Source organism: Actinia tenebrosa, unplaced genomic scaffold (genome assembly GCF_029948245.1).
Source record: "Actinia tenebrosa isolate PJP-AT-01 unplaced genomic scaffold, QUT_ActTen_1.0 PGA_scaffold1__47_contigs__length_23844297, whole genome shotgun sequence".
NCBI lineage: Eukaryota > Metazoa > Cnidaria > Anthozoa > Actiniaria > Actiniidae > Actinia > Actinia tenebrosa.
Genome location: NW_028292578.1, coordinates 15,202,942 through 15,220,372, shown reverse-complemented (window position 1 = coordinate 15,220,372; position 17,431 = coordinate 15,202,942). Strand labels below are relative to the sequence as shown.

At 35.6% G+C, this 17,431-nt stretch overlaps 2 protein-coding genes across 4 annotated transcripts in view; both read left to right on the top strand.

Moving 5' to 3' along the window:
- LOC116293566 (septin-1) overlaps window positions 1-3,422 on the top strand; it is a 7,283-nt gene extending 3,861 nt beyond the window's left edge. Inside the window, exons 7-13 of the mRNA XM_031701005.2 lie at window positions 355-456; window positions 553-649; window positions 1,161-1,212; window positions 1,733-1,849; window positions 2,189-2,270; window positions 2,826-2,891; window positions 3,031-3,422. Coding sequence (XP_031556865.2) covers window positions 355-456; window positions 553-649; window positions 1,161-1,212; window positions 1,733-1,849; window positions 2,189-2,270; window positions 2,826-2,891; window positions 3,031-3,099 — 585 coding nt within the window. The 3' untranslated portion in view covers window positions 3,100-3,422. The remainder of the gene's footprint in view (window positions 1-354; window positions 457-552; window positions 650-1,160; window positions 1,213-1,732; window positions 1,850-2,188; window positions 2,271-2,825; window positions 2,892-3,030) is intronic.
- A 2,383-nt stretch (window positions 3,423-5,805) lies between these two features.
- On the top strand, window positions 5,806-17,179 carry LOC116293569 (uncharacterized). Of its 3 annotated transcripts, XM_031701009.2 has the most exons (3): window positions 5,806-6,046; window positions 7,362-7,423; window positions 15,957-17,179. In XM_031701009.2, the coding sequence occupies exons 1-3, from the start codon at window positions 6,015-6,017 to the stop codon at window positions 16,451-16,453; spliced, it is 591 nt and encodes a 196-aa protein (XP_031556869.2). In that variant the 5' UTR covers window positions 5,806-6,014; the 3' UTR covers window positions 16,454-17,179. The 3 variants fall into 3 exon arrangements, with proteins under 3 accessions (XP_031556869.2, XP_031556870.2, XP_031556871.2); XM_031701010.2 differs by lacking the exons at window positions 5,806-6,046; window positions 7,362-7,423 and adding an exon at window positions 15,423-15,661; XM_031701011.2 differs by lacking the exons at window positions 5,806-6,046; window positions 7,362-7,423 and adding an exon at window positions 15,426-15,621.
- The last annotated feature ends 252 nt before the right edge of the window (window positions 17,180-17,431 follow it).

Below are 17,431 nucleotides of genomic sequence, written 5' to 3'. Positions count from 1 at the left end.
ACACCGAGCACGGTGGGACTCGAACCCAGGTCGCACTGTTGAGAGGCGAGCGCTATATATCGATACATTCATGTGTCTTCTCATGCGCAACCGTCAAAAAAAGAAAATGATACTCTAGGAAATGACACTTGGTCTAAAAACCTACACCCAAGACAAAAAGGTAGATGTTATATTACATCAGTAACTCTGGTTGGAAAGATCTTTCGAGACATAACAAATTTAACGTCCTTTATGGAAAAACTCCTAGTTATATAACTTATTTTCGCGTTTTAGGATGGGACTTTCCCGGATTCCCAAATAAGTACGTAATCTACAATCATCTATCGATATTTTCTGGTCTCCTTCTAAATATAGGTACTTAACGAATTAGAAGACAACTCTATCAAAATCTATACCTTTCCCGACTGCGAAAGTGACGATGATGAAGAGTTTATTGAGATTAACAAAGAATTAAAAGTAAGTAAGAAACAAATTCATATACTGGGTTACCTGTCTATCTTATGACGTCATCATCGCCATTTTTGAATTTTTTCTTTGCCTTCGTGCATCCAGATGACTGTACCCTTTGCTGTGATTGGCAGTAACAGGCTAATTGAATCCCGAGGTCGAAAGATTCGAGTGAGGCAGTACCCATGGGGGTACGCTGAAGGTATGCTAAAGCAAATACATCAGACTTAACTTCGTATACCATTTGACTGTTCTATTGCAGTGGGCATTGCTCCACATTAATGATGCTAGGAAAGGGTGGATTTCGTATGACTGTGAAAAACGTACTGCACACACGTGCGCGGAAGTGCCGTGACCGTCACGGTACCGTGACTTAGGATTTTTATTGGATGAGCACTGATGTCGCTCACTGTGATTGGTTCAAGGAATGCCATTAATTTCGTACCGTATGTTACCGTGCTGTGCGCCTTTCTGTTTCACAGTCATACCATATCTATTCTCTATAGCTTGGCCTGGGTAGCGGCGAAAGGAAGAAAACTCGAACGGATGTCCCCCATGCACGAAATGCTTCCTCTGACTTTTTCAGTCCCCCCTAATCAACCAATTGCGCCCTAGGCCACTCTATTCAATGCTACATAGGATTGATCATGATATACCTTGCTATATGAAGGACATCAAATAAATAATCCCTTTCCCATTTTTCTGTATTTCAGTGGAAAATCCCGATCATTGCGACTTTGTCATGTTACGAAACTTCCTCGTAAGGTAAGCTACATTCGACGAACCTCTTTATGGGGTTAACGATATAATTCCCTTGAATACCAAGCCTTCGTTTGCTGGCAAATCTTTAGATCATTAGCGAATTTCCTTTGCAATTTCGTTCAAGGAGCATGGGTTTCTCCACTAGTATACGCACCGGGTAACGTTGCTGACCAGGCCGAGTTGAAATATGCGGTTTGTGTGGGAGAGGGTAGAAGAGTCCTGCGCATTAGTTTCGATTCCCTGTTTTTTGATTTCCAATTGATAATCGTGAAATCTATTCCTAATTATAGCTTATGAATAGATTTTCCATGGCTCCACGGCCCACACTCATGGTACGGATTCGTCTCGCGGTACGGAATTTATAAGCCAATCACAGTGCGCGGAATGTTTGCTCATCCAATGAAATGCGCGGACACGGCACGATCACGTCACAGCACGAGCGTCCCGTGCGTTTTTATTCGTTATGCGAAATCTCGACGAAATTTGTATTTATTGAACACCAATATGTTCTGTTTTTACTTAGAACGCACATGCAAGATTTAAAAGATGTGACTCAGGACATTCATTATGAAAACTACCGAGCAGAGCGACTGTCCAGGGAGACTGGTACCCCTGTTGGATATAAGAAAGTGCAAGACATGTGAGTATAAAGTGTCTATCCGTCTGTCTGTCTGTCCATCTGTCTGTCTTTCTGTCTGTCTATCTGTCTGTCCATCTGTCTGTCTGTCCATCTGTCCATCTGTCTGTCTTTCTGTCCGTCTATCTGTCTGTCTGTCTGTCTGTCTATCTGTCCATCTGTCTGTCCATCTGTCTGTCTTTCTGTCTGTCTGTCTGTCCATCTGTCTGTCTTTCTGTCTATCTGTCTGTCTGTCTGTCTGTTTACTTTACAATTTTTCGCCAGGATCTCAAAAATGTTTTTTAGAAATTCTAAGTTATTGATTTGTATGAATATGAATGACTATCTTCAAATATATAACAGGAAACGAAAGAGTGGCACATACGATTCAATTGACGCTACCATGTCTGAGAAGGACAAAATGCTGAGGGAGAAAGAACTTGAAGTAAGTGATACTAGTATTATTACATCGTATGAACAAGTCACAATACAGTATTCAGTATTTAGTAACAATGTCATGCTTTCGTACATGGCATGCATGTGTACATTAATTATTGGCGTAGCGACGACTCCAGTGATATATATAAACTGGGGAGGAAGCGCGCGTAGTTGGCGCGAAAGTTCTCACCAAATCTACAGCAGTCCTTCAGTGAATCTAGCGAGCATCTCAAATAGCTTCTCTGTTATCTTCACGTGGAACAATATAGAATAGACCTCTTCGGCTCTGACGTAATGTTTTCCCATTTCAAACCACGTGTCATTCCCTAGAGTATCATTACTTTGTTTATTTAAGGTTATGCGCTCGGTTGCACATGAGCTAGAAGACACATTAATATGGATATAACTCAAACAAAGACTATTATTCTCAAGGGAATGACACGTGGTCTGGAATGGGACAACATTACGCTCAAGTGCTCCAGAGCCGAGGAGGCCTATTTCTCTAACTTCTCGAGGTAGTTCGCGAATCGCTGAAAAAATGATTCTTTTATTTTGTTTCCAGTTAAAGCGAATGCAAGCAATGTTGGCTCAAATGCAGAAGGAAATTCAACAACAGAATGTCTCAAAGGTGTAGTTTTAATACGACAATGATAATCACAATATCAAATATTTTAAACGAACTATGTGTAAATACTTGGTATTTATATTGTTTTTCGTGAATTATTCATGCAATTTTACGACGAACTGAACTATTACTTCCGTTATAGGTTAACTTCCGGTTTCATTGTAACTTCCAGTTCTCTTTTCCGCGCTTTTTACAAAAAGAGCGCACGTGACTTGTGAGAACTCTGGAGTAACAGAAAAAAAATTGCAATAACATTAATATAATAATTATCAAGACAAAATATAAAAACACATTAAAGCTATTAATCCTGTTAATTTTTAATTTTAATATTGTAAAAATAAGTGCTATATTCAACGTTTATTTTGAATGGTTTTATCACTTTTTCAAGCGTATATTATGTCATTATGGTATTGGTTTGCTGCACAAACGATATATTCGCACACATCTCGTGGGAGAGGAAAATCTCTTGTTTTGTTCAAATATTTACTTTAATATAAACGTGAAAATTCAAATAAACTCATTAAATATGTTCAACTCTTTTGCAGTCATTCAATGCATAAAATAATGTAATAATAGTTGTATAGGACTTACAGTTTAGACCTACCAATTTCCCAACTTCAGATGTACCACGCGTGTCAATACGGGCCAAGCGAATAACGACAAATAATCAATAGAAGAACAATCGCTTTAGAAAGTGATCTTGACACGTAGTTTTAAGCGGGAAAACATTGCGCCCATGCTGAAGAGGGCTATTTTTGTACTAGTAACAAAAGGACAACCTAGTAATCGCCTTCACTGATTAACACGGGAACCCTGTGGATCGAGCAAAAATCAGGGAGACTGGTCTCCATCTCCTAGACCCAGGATCCAAACGAGAAATCGTACCACAGGAATCCCAAAAAGAATTACTTGCGTAGGAGTATGAATCTAGTGGTATTCAACATTTCTTGTCATTTCCCAAAAATGTTTTCCAAATTAGCGTTCCTATTATCGTCTGCTAAAATATTTCTTTAAATCTCGCCGGGAGACAACCAAAACAGTCATTTGGTCGTTAAATCATTCCTTAGACGCCTCATTTCTTATGGATCATCATCTAACTACTAATCGAATTAACAAGACTGGAATAATAACACGCATTAAAGAAATGATAATGCATCTTTGTTTTCTCAGTAGATGTTAAAACAAAACCCACAAACCCTTACCACATAATTGATTTTTCTGCACCACGTGATCATTTTTGAACGGATTGGCCAGGAACTATCACGTGGTACAAGAAAACACCTCAGGGAAATATAATTTTTAACAGACTTTTTACCACTGTAGTATGCTTATTCGTAGTCGTACTAAAAGCCGTAATGTATTGTACTACCTAACTACGTTTGAATAGGATGATTCGCCAAGTAAACAATAGAAAACCATTTCAATGTTACGATATATGCAATACTATGTACGTGCTGTATGGCTACGTCCATACTACCGTATACTTTTCGATTCGCTTTTTCCTTGCGTCCACAATAGCTAAGGCTCGTGTCAAACGTCGAACTTCACATGAGCCGAACCTAATGACATCAAAGAAGACCGCCTTGATATCCATTGTTTCACTTAGGTTATCATTGTTTCAATTCTCATGTGAAGTTCGACGACCAAGCGCCTTATGGAAAACGCATACATTTGAAAACGCAAAAACATATGAAAAGGAGGCTTTTAAAAACGCTGACGTCGCAGTATCGAGCGTTTGTCACTCATACAAAAACAGTTAACTGATATGCTACAGTTCTACGACGGAAATAGTAGATCGTTCTCGAATTATTTGCTTAGTTTGCTTGAATGACGTCAACGAAGCTTCACTGAGTCGAATTTGGAGTAGTACGAATAGAGTAAATGTACGGAACATCTATATTATGTTTTTACATTTTCTCCAGTTTTTAGATGGCATTTACGCATTTATCGTTCAGTCAGATTAACGTTCATTCTGTTTTGCAACACATTATCGTAGGGTATTTGCATAAACCTCTCTCTCAAGTGACAAACGGAATAGAAAAAAAATCAACTAAATAATTTGAAAAACAAATATTTACGATACAAATAATTTCGCTGTAAAAAAATGGCAAGTCACTGCTTGGAACACGGTTTTCTTTAACACTTTCACAGTTTTCTAACTGAAAATTTCGTCCACGATTCGAAAATGAAAGAATCAATCATGATATAAAAGTTTAGGTAGCTACAAAACTGTTCGCCATTCTGAAGAGATGTTATCTTAATTTCCTTTTGAAAAATCAGCGAGATATATAAGACGACTCACGTTTTTGACAGCACAAAGCAGAATAGATATCGCTATGAGAATTAGGCCATTAAAGAAACACGGTATTAAGTATGGCCATTAATGCAACAAGACATTAGATCAAGAGAAGCGTAAACTACACACTAGTAAACCAAGTATTGTAGCATACCGGAAAATGAGAATGGGATGGAATAATGAAGAAGAAACGAATGGGAAGTGAGATGGGAAAGATAACAACTGCTGTGTGAGACTCAGGAAATAATCAAAATTTGTAAACCAAGTGCTTAGCATAAAAATATTTGATGAAAATTAGAAGTGGGGTGGGATCGATTTGAAGAATATATAATGTATAATTTTGCTTAGAAACAAATATTTTCATGCGGCATGCTATATAGGGGATGGGATATAGCTTTATTAATTAGTGTAATTACATTTTGAAAATGCATTAACCAGTGCACAAAAAGTGAACTACTGTCTTCTAATAAGTGTTTCTTTCGCTTTGTTAAAAAACCAATAAAACCTTTCTTTGTTTGAAGGAACATATCAAGAATGACATCTAAAGCTCCCCTTTCAAACGGCTCAAAATTTCAACGTCATGCTAGTCGAAAATTCAAGCAATATTAAAGCATTTTATTTTTCATTTTCAAAAACCATTCCTTGAATTTTTACTTTGCATATTCTTTTCCAGTGTTTGTTTTGGCGCTATTTTTGTGGCTGATAGACTAGTAGCCCGGAAATGATTACGCATTAGTAAGTTAGATTTATCTGGTGAGCTCTTGTTACCAATTATATAGAAAAAAATATCGCCCAAAAAGGTTCTATTAATTCGTGAACTAACAGAAGAAATGAGCAAAGGCAGTCGCCGATCCTTAATAGGGTAAGTCCTTGGTGTGTGCCGGCATCTCTTCACAAGAATTGTCGGTGAAATATAATTAGTTATAAAATCTCGACCTGTAAACGAAACGGGGTGCATTAGTGAAACGCGAGCGGCATTTGACGAAGTAAGCCAAGGTAAAAAGGACCTCTTCTGCACACGCATGAGTGCCAACATGAAAACCGAAAATGTGTTTCTAAAGTTAAATTAATGAAAGGAAAACAATCTCAAATTGTTTTCGAATTCGTAGCCAAACCAGAGTTGCTCGTATTATCGATGATATAAATTTGATTTGGACGGAATAAGCAAAGCCAACTAAAGGGGAATAAAATCTTCAGTAACTTGCATTAAGGGCCTTGAAGGTAAGTCACGTACAATAAAGTAAAATAAAACACTGACAAAAAAGAACTTGGATATGATAATTTTAAAAATTTCTTTTGGAAACGCTGGCGTGACGGTAAAATGATCGTCTTTTACCACCGAGTCCTGCGGATTGGCGGTTGCGAATATTCGATTCCTGTGGACGCCATATGCGAATAGAGTTCTTTTGATCTCTCTCTCTTGGCACGAGGGTTTAAGCTTTTCCCAGGTTATCTGGTTTGTATCCATCCCTAAAAAATCAACATAAGAGAGAGTTGTTTACGCGTATAGAATGTAGTGTTACTGTGCGTGGGAAAAACTGGGCCAAACTCGTAAATGTTTCACCCACTATAAACGGAGTATTAACTTTTTTTATGGTGAGAAACTTTCCTTGGTGTGTAGGGTGTGTGTATATTATATTTTTATATAATAGAATAAAGTGTTAGTGTGTGTGGGAAAAACTGGGCCAAACTCGTATCAAAACCGGTTTTCATGGCAAATTTTTCTCCCACTATAAACAGACTGTTAACTTTTTTTATGGTGAGAAACTTTCCTTGGTGTGTAGGGTGTGTGTATATTATATTTTTATAGAATAGAATAAAGTGTTAGTGTGTGGGGGAAAAACTGGGCCAAACTTGTATGGAAACCAGTTTTCATTGTAAATATTTCACCTAATATTAACGGGCTATTAGCTTTTTTCCTTATGGTAGGAAACTTTCCTTGGCGTGTGGGGTGTGTGTATATACATATTTTTAAGCACACGTCTGGGGTCGATATACTCATGAATATTAAAATCGTCTAGTGATTAGTTAGCCCGGCAGGTGCGACTATCGCCTGACAATTCGCACAGGTTCAACACTTATTCTTTTTCTGACTCGTAAAAGCACCACCACAATTGCCAATGCGGTAAACTGGATGTTAACTAAAGAATGGTAACACTGTTCTGTATTTGTTGTAGTAAACGAAGCTCGTCAGAACCGTACGAGCTCCGAGCACATGAAATAGCAATCCAAAATGGAGGTAAGTTAAAAAAAACCCAATATTTCATTTTTCAACCGTATTTTTAAGACAGTTTATAAACTCGATTCACAGTTATATTTTTATGAATAAATACCGTTCATTCGATTTAACAACAGCGTTTTTAATGGTTTAAAAATTCTTTAAAAATGTGATAAATTTGTCTTGATTTATAGTAGCAATAGTCGCTGATCAAGTAATGTTGCAAAACAAATATATCATGAATACGTCAAATATATTCTCCCAAAATCATTCGCTTTTTGTATATAGAGTGTGCAAATGTTTCTAAGATAAATTAAAACCATGGTTTCAAGAGTAAAAGTTATCAAAATATTCAACTTTGAAACTTTAATTTTTTTCCGCTCTTTTTCAACGAGTTAAACAAAATTTTGGGAAGTTTTTTCACTACGATTTTGAAATGTCAAAATTCACTCTTCATCAATAATTTTCCGTTAAGAAATACAAATTTATTCATAATTTATTCATAGCTCTATCTTGTTTATCAATCGTTTTTAAAGGCGTTTTTATTTCATACTCTTCTTTCGTATACTAAATAATATAGATTCAATTTCGTTCGATTGAAAAATGTTTTATTTTTCAAGTCGGCGTCTTTTAAACCTTAAGAGACAAAACTTAGGGATGTGTATATTTATGATAAACTTTACAGACATTAAATACCTTTTTTAAGTGGAAAAAAATCAATAATCAGAGCAAGAAAAAAAAAAACGCCGGCCTCGCAAAAGGTCTACTTTGAAAACTAACAATATTTTGAAGGCGCCTTTTAAAGCTGGTATTTATGAACGATTAGTTCGAAGGAGAATTTAGAGTGTTTGCTCATGCAGAACTGGCTCTTTGTATGTAAGTGCCCTCATAACTTCCTATTTAGCAATTTATCCTTTTCTTCTAACTTTTAATCTTTTTGTGAACTTGAGAGTATAGAGATAAATCACAGCAAGTAATTACAAATATATTTTTCCGAAGAAAATATATCTTATAAATAAACGGCTTAAACATTTTTGAGAATATTATAAATAATTTTCATGCTAGTGGAAGGATCTATCTTTAGCTTTTTGGTGTTTTTAAGTCCGGATGTAAAATTGAAGCTAAGTAAACAAAAACCTACACACTGTTTAAAGTTCAAGTTTCTTATTTTTTTCTTTTTATCTTGATTTTGTTTTATTTCATTTCAAATTTTGAAGGAGTTAGTTTAATTTGTACTCAAAATCTCTCCGTTGGCGACAAATTTTTATATGAAATGTAATAAATATAGAGAAACCAGATATGAGGAAAATGCTAATTTGTTGCAGTAATTTAGTTAGGAAATTAGAATTTTGGAAATAACGATCTAAAAGAATATAGCGAAGAAAATATTGACTGAAAGGCCAGACAGAGGGACAAATAGATAAAGTTAGGCTCAGATCAAACGTCCAACTTCACATGAGCCGAACCTAATTACATGAAAGAGTACTGCCTTGTTATCCATTGTTTCCATTAGGTTCGGTTCAGTGAAGTTCGACGTTTGGCCTGAGCCGAACAAACGAACGAACAGCAAAAATATTAATGAACAAACAATCGAACGAATAGACAGACAAACCTACCAAAAAAACGAAGAATTCGAAACAAACAAACAGTTATGAAACAAATACAAACAAACAAACAAAATGAAACAAACAAACACAAACAAACAAAATAAAACACAAACAAAGAATTCGAAACAAACAAGATGAAACAAATACAAACAAAGAAAGAATTCGAAACAAACAGACAATGAAACAAACAAACAATGAAACAAACAAACAATGAAACAAACAAACAAGCAAACAAAATAAAACACAAACAAACAAAGAATTCGAAACAAACAAATAAACAAAAAATAAATGCACAAACAAACCGAACAAACGGAACTGACAAATAGATCAATAAAGTAAACAAACAATTGAAGTTTGAAGGACAGAAGGGACAATAACATATATTCCACTAAGATAGCGGCTGGATAATCTCAACCTATTATAACCTAAAAGCCAAAAGACAAGCTATGTTCCGGTTTCCAAATGTATTCTATTCTAAATATGTTTCCCATAAACTCTAAATAGCGTGTATTTTAAGACTTCTACCCGTTAAAAACAACCAATTACTTCGATACGAATCTAAAGTCCAACCAAGTTTCAACTAAACCCACTTATATGTCACTTGCCTAACTCAAGATTAGTGACGGTTTTTTTGAACTTTTTTGCTATTGAGCTACGATTAATAGCCAGCCATTGTGGCTAAGCAAATGCCTCAAGATCTTCGTGGGAATTAAACATTTAAGTTGAATTGAAATTTTTATATTCGGGTAGAAAACGCCGACTGTTGTCAAAGAGGTTTGTATCCCTAAAACAGCGAGGAAATATTTAGGAAAACTTTCAGTTGAAAAACAATAAAAAATTCTGCGGAGGGGGATGGGCTGGTTGGAACATTAAGTGGAAATCCTGGGGGAGGAGGACGGGGGATAAAAGGACACTACTTCAGTTGAAAGCTGGAAACAAGAGTAACTAGAAAAACTAGATTGTGTTAAACTAGTAGTTCGTCCTAGAATTAAAATATAAGTCATACATATATAAGTAGCGATATGAGGGAATAAATATAGACCCTCGAGGGAATGTCTGGTCTCTCTAAAAGCAAATATTTCACACACACGGGGCGTAGCGCGGTCTTGACCAAGTACGGAATTGGGGTGGGAAGGGGGGACCAATGTGTACCGTTTTCCCGCCATTACACACGCGTACGCGTTAGTTTCTCGCAGGAATACCGTATGAATCAATAATAATTTTCGATATAATACATTTCTGTGCCGAGATAAGAGCCGCAAAGCAGTAGCTTGTAAAATTGATGTTCAAATGAAAAAGCATCAAAGTAATAGCATTTAGAGTGTAAAGCCTCGTTTACACTGGCGATTTTTGCTGCGATTTGTGTGGCAATTTTCGGAAATACGAAATCTTTTGCCTCATCCTTCAGCGAAGAGATATTCGTCTAGGAAAATCTTGTTATCCTGAAAAAAAAAAACTTTACAAGTAAATTCTTTACCATTATATATTATGGACAAAATCGCCAAAAAAATCGCAGCAACAATCACCGCAAAAATCGCTAGTGTAAACGGCGCTTAAGATTTTAGTGTAAGATTTGAAGTCTGTACCAACAGATGTTTTCGAGTTCAAAAATTCACTTTCTTCGTTGCTTTTTACAGCTTAACTCGCGTGACTCACTCAGACACTTTCAATATGATATATTGATTTTTTTTAAAATCAAAACGCTGTCAAACGATCGAACCTTCTAGAAGGGAAGCAAGAGAGACAATATCAAAAAGGGCTGTAGAATAACACATTAAAAGAATCCATCAATTTGTTCTATATTAAACTTACGCTAATGTGCGAATAGTTGAAGCACTCTAGAAGCCACACAAGACACTAGCCTAGTGTCAGTCAGTGTGAAACTTTCGGAAAGTTCACCGGCTTCATATCCGACAAGACAACAGAGAGACGGAGCGAGTAACGTTAAAAGATTATTCTTGACCACGCAGTTTTTAAAAAACCTTAACATCGTGAAACAAAGTAAGAATTTATTATTTTTGATAACTATTTAAACTTATACTTAGATCTACCCAGGCGAGATAGTAATACGTCGTTTTGAGAAATTTAGTGACTGTACTTATGTACTGGTAGAAGCCGGCAAATTCGGTGAATTATTTTTGCAATCAACTTCAGAAACGAGGCAATTCTCAATCAGTCCTTGTTGTAAAAAGCCTTGGAATCTTCTAGTTTAAGATTACATGACTCGTGTGCATCAAAACCTTTCAGAAACTCATTAGTTTACGACTAGCACTTTCTGCAGTTACTCGGTATTTGCCCCAGAAGGTTTTATTTAAACATGTTGGTTTAGCATGGTTTTGGCTTCTAAAGGACTCTATTTATATTTTGACCGCGATGATTCGAGCTGCAATTCCCTTTAAGCATTCAATCTTCACCACAATCTTTTATTAAATCAAATAGTTAAATTTTAAGAATTCGGACACATGCAACAGGGGCTTGGAACGGATTTAACAAAAAATCCAAAGTGAAAATTTTCGGGAAAAAAATCGTGAACATTTGAAATACGTTTTTGGTTTCCATCACCAGTTTCTTCGCCCACACAACATCCAAAAATCAATGATATGTTCACAAACTGAAAGCTATTACTAAGTGCACTTGAATGTCTGACGATTCTCTAGCCGTTTTTTGCTTGTAAATTGTGATTTTGAAAGCGTTAAATCTTTCCTATTCCAGGCAACGTGCATGTCATTCTCTAGAGTATCATTTCTTTGTTTAATGGTCATGCAAGAGAAGACACATGAATATGGAGCAATTTAAACAAAAAATCTTATTCTCTAGACGTGACACGTGGGATTTAACGGGAAAGCCTTGCGCCCAAGCTATAAAAGAGTCTTATACCTATGCATATATCTATATACTGGCGCGTCGATTCTGTTCATTCTGATTACCGAGTATAGTACTCCCTTAGCTTTGGCATATTGCTTCAACTGGTCAGATATTGTCAAATTATTCGGCCATATTGAATAACATTGGAAGTCGCCGGACAGCGAACATTTCTTAACTCAGTCATTCAATATCCCTAGAGACAGTCTTTAGTTTTAAAAGAAAGATATCTAGTTCTGAACTGAAGAAGTCCTTACAGTATCTTATTTTATCTTTGTCTCTCTCTTCCCCTCAAAATTTGAATTATAGAATTCACGATAAGTGATATCTCAGATTAAACTTTTTTCTCGCCTCGAAAAAATATCAAATGTAATATCGGCTGTGGTGTAGGTCATACGATATCGGATTTAAGGTTCTAGAAAACATTCGTTAATGCGTTAATTGACTTTTTAGATGTAATTAAAACGCTGTTTGATTTTAGCTTCAAGGCAATATGGCCGCCGATCGATACTGCTGATATATATAAGGGAGACTAAGAGCTTCTTAAACTCGTTAAACAAAGTTAGTTAACCAATATGCTGAATGAGAATAAAACTGAGAGAATAGAAGAAGCTAGGAAAAATAAAGAACAAAGGAGTGTCAGAAAGAATAAATGAAGTAAAAAATGAAAGAGAAAGATGAGAAAGACTGAAAAAAACAAAAAGAGGCAAAGACAGAAACTAGAACAAAAAGAACATAAGAAACTGAGAAGAAACAAACAAACGAACAAACAAACAAATAAGAAAGGAAAAAAGAAAGGAAAAAAGAAAGATATAAGAAAGAAAGAAAGAAAAAAAGAAAGAAAGAAAGAAAGAAAGAAAGAAAGAAAGAAAGAAAGAAAGAAAGAAAGAAAGAGAGAGAGAGAAAGAAAGAAAGAAAGAAAAAGAAAGAAAGAAAAATAGGAAGAAGATTAATATTAAAGTCGAAAATACAAGTATGAAGCTACTGATAAGTAATTAACTTTACAAAATGATAAAGTAGTACAGTATATAGTTCATTCATCTTGCATTGTGGGAGGGTGTGGGTAGGGTTTTACAGTTAACTGACAATGGACAATTGACTACAAATAACTGAACCTAAAGTCAGTAACTGATATGTCATTGTTTTGGTAAATATTGTTGTCAGAGCTTGTGTCGTTATATTTGTTGCCTTTAAGCCTACGCACCAATACGACTTTATTAATTTTACTTTATTTGAGTTTCTAAAGTAATAACTATGGGAATAAACGACTAGCTTTAATGTTAAACACGTTTTAAAATTACTTATTTCGACCAAGAACACAGGTTTATTTATAAATACTTAAGCGTACTGTACAGTGAATTGCACATTAAACGTTGTGTAAATTATGGCAAGTATTATCCAGTCCGAGGTCGAGGAAAAACTATCTTGAGTTGGAATTAATTGCAGTGCACTGCGGAGCTGTTTTAGGACATATTTCCAAGATGGCGTCTAATTTGTTCCCTAAAACAGCCCCACAATGCACTGCAATGCTAACTCGACCCAGCTTTTTCCTCAACCTCGGAATGTCTAATTGAAAACTGTTCTAAATTGATAATCAGTGAAATATCTCAACAAGAAAAGGTTGTCTGTTTTACCAACAACGGCAAAATATTTAGATTTTAAAATATTTTCAGTTCTGGTGTTTGGTTCCAGGCTCCGGATTGACGAGCGAATCTCTGGCGCCACCGGGTAACTGCGCGCCTTCCAGGGTAAAAGCGAATGGAATTACCATTTTGGAATAAATTGAACATTACGTGCACCTAAAAATTTTATCTAAAAATAACTAGAATGATCGAGTTGTTCCCGCTGTCAAGTCGCGTTATTACAGACTGCCTTTGATATCCGACTGTTAGTATGTATTTGTACAATTATGACATACCCAAGCTTAGCTTGTAATTGGTATTGTGCATCAAGCCGTGACAATGTCATAAGCTGGAGGAAATAGCATTTTGGGGCTTTTACATGGTATACCAGTATTGAATTGATTTGAGTGCTGAATATCGAACCCCCATGGGTAGGAATTGTCGGTCGGTCTGTAATGGACTTGCACTAGTTCCAGTCTCGTGCAACAAAACCTAGGAGCTCTGGGTACGAGACTGTTCAAATCCTGACCAAATCCATAACGGCATTTAACGTGAAAAGGTTTGGACCATTTTTCTTTTCAAATACCATCATCTTCAAAAGGTATTCAATGAAAAACGAGTCTACGTAATGCCTGTTAACGATGATGAAACTGAATACGTCATTTTCTTGACGAAGCACTAAGTTATGATGACCGAACGTGATCGGTTAAAAGTGCAATGCTCTTCAGTTGGACACGTATTGTCGACTTTGTTGTTTCGGCAAAAATAAAGCTATTAGACTAACGGTGTCTTGAATTACTTACAAATGGTTTCTCAGTCACATGAATAATAAGTCGATTAAACTAACTATTAAGTAAAATAATGTACCCTTGTCAAAATCACCTTGAAATTTAGACTAACGTAGAAATACAAAAGAAATACAACAAATTCCATTATAAGAAAAAGTGTGGTTTATTTTGTACTGATTTTCATGTTAGCCTCGCATCGAAGATAATTTAGAGAATGGTCCATTTTATCCAATCAAAATAACCACAGGCGATGCAATTAGTAATTCAACCCTCTCTTTTAGCTTCCTCCTATCCTGCTTTTAAACCTAATAAAAAACTCCTGCTCTTATTGAACAGTCATATCAAAAAATTACAACTCGTAACCAACAAACATTGAGTCATTCGCCTGCCAATAGGACAAGAATTCAAAAAGTATAAGTAATTTTGTAAGTAATTTTGAAATTCTCTTTTATAATTTTTTTGTTTTGTCTTTGATATTTTCACGTCCGATCCGAATTGAACGAGACGCAGTAGATATATTATATATCTAGAGAATGTATTCACCGTTCTCATAATGGCTGTCAAGCGCACGAAAACAAGGTCACCCAGTTATTTTCCAAGGCTACCAACCTCACTTACGACAAAAATATCACTGCACTCCAACGGGCTTCTTTAGGCTAACGCAATAATATTCATCTTCACTTCGATATGTATCAAACATCTCACGTAGTTGTAGGTTGAGAAGGAATAATGTTTCATATTGCATCACAATGTATGGTAGTATGCACGTAATATCATTATACCAAGTGATCGATTTAATCTGTTAGGTAAATGTTACTGAGTTCCTGAATTTAGCTAATTGTAAGGTGGAAAAAGAAAGAGAAGAGAAGCCGAGAAGAGAAGAAATACAAATACAAATATGAAAATAAAGTAAAATAAATCTAACATTTTTTCAAAATCTGATAAACCCTTTCGGATCTAAAAGCTAAAACAATTCCGGATTTGACTTATTAACTTCAATTAAAGTTGAAAAATTAGAAGATTTCAATCAGCTCAAAAATAAATAAATAATTGCCTTCCAGTCTTTCTAGCGCCTGCCCTCTAGGTGGCGTAGTTTTACAACAACAATAAGTTCTAATTTTTATTTATAATTCATCATACCGAAAAACTATTGACGCACCACCTATGAGGGGGATTCTACATAAGTATCTTATTCTATTTACGTAAAGATCGTTATCTAAAAACTAGTTTTTAACCTGCAAAACAACTAGCAATTTTGGTTTAGAGGAGAGTTAGCAGACGAGGTCGATTAGGTAGCCGATGTTTTAACCGAAGGATGAAAGAAAATGAATGTGATAAAGGTTGGTAATTTAGACGCCAATTTTCTAGGACTCACAGAATGTAAGATATGTTATTGATATTTGATATCGTACTAAGCTTATATAGTGTGATTTTAAAACTATATAATTCGAAAATGTGGCTGCGTTTTTAAGAATACAATTTCGTGCGGCTGTAAGCCATCGTTTTATTCACCCTGCAAATGTACTTAATCGAAAATGTCAACCACTTACAACTTCTCGATCGTGATATAGCCGATTTTCTTAAGAGAAGAGAGGCTAGTTGATAATTATAATGTAAGGTCAAATATTTTGATTTTCGACGCTCAAAATATTGACAGCTTTATATTTTTTTACAGACGCACAAATGGAAGAAGAAAAGACGAAAAGAAAAGAGAAAAAAGATTTGATGTTTTTAAAACGCTCTGCAACCATCGAGACTTCGACAAGGCTAAACTTCAAGTCTAATCGAAGATTGTCGACCGAAAGTTTAATGAGCTGTGGCTTTCGAAGACCTAGGACTGAAACGACAATGTCCTCGATTCAAAACCAAAACATTGACTTCTGGAAAAGACACTTTGATCCACGAACAAATGTCTCTTGGACGGAATTCCGCTCGGCGTTTCTTCAAGACTATGGGAGTGTTATCTATGATTTTTCTCCTAAAAGAGTGAATTGGATTCTTAGTATTATTCATCTGGATATATTCGAAGGAAGAGACTTGATTTATAAAATATATTATGATAAATATTGTGGAAAATCGAACAAGCATCCTGACAGACTATGGCTGAAGATAAAACAGTACGCGACGGAAAGAATTTTCAGGGAGGGTGTTGTGGAATCTCTTTTCGAGTGAAAATATTTTCAACCGAGAAAATTTCTTCAACACGTAATTACTCAGATGATCAGTTGAAGTACACTTTTTTTCTTTAAATTCAGTTATCACAGACCAATTTATTTAAAAATCACAAACGACAGATTTTATGCTATATTTATTGAGGTTGGACGTGGAAAACCTCAAGGAACAATGGCTCAAGTTTGGAGTTCTCTGCTGCTCAGGGTTAGCTTCGACTTTGTGCAGAATATCCATGTGTCCAGAAAATGGTCCTGGAATTTTTGAAAGTGAATTGGTATATTCTTAACTTTACCGTTAGTATTTGGGAATATTTGGACGCTGAGTGAATGAGTCTGTAGTCAAGGAACACAGCGGTAATTTGGAACTCCAAAAAGTCCATTTGAATCAAAAGTGTATGCATCTTCTGGTAAAAAGGAGAATATCAGACTTTTTGACTTTGTCATATTAAATGATTTGATCAAATTATGGATCAAAGGAATGCGACAGATTGTAATTATGCCCTGAAGACTTTTCATATTGACTAGTGACGTCACAGCAGATCTTAGCCTACCGGGGAATTTTTAGTTATTCGACTTTCATAAATTTTGACTAATACAAATGAGCCTTTTGTGAAAACAAAACAAAAAATTAAAATTAAAAATAGATGTAATAAAGTTATGAGCAAAATGACTTGATTTAGAAGGAGAATTAATGCTCAAGGATGAATGAATAAATTGATCAAATTAAGATGGCGTAGCCTTCGTCTTTCACCTCCGGGGTCTGAAGTCTCAGGCTCGATTTTCAGACCCGTTGTCACATATAAGTAAAGTTTGTTAGGCCTTTTCTCCAGGCTATCCAGTTCTTCTCTTCGCAAAACCTAACTGGCTAAATTCAAACCACGAGTAAACCACGCCCTGCTGACTTTCAGCCCAGAGGTTGTTTCAGGGTATCGATAAAATTTGAAGAACTTAAAAAAAAAACTTTTCGAAAAAGTCTCAT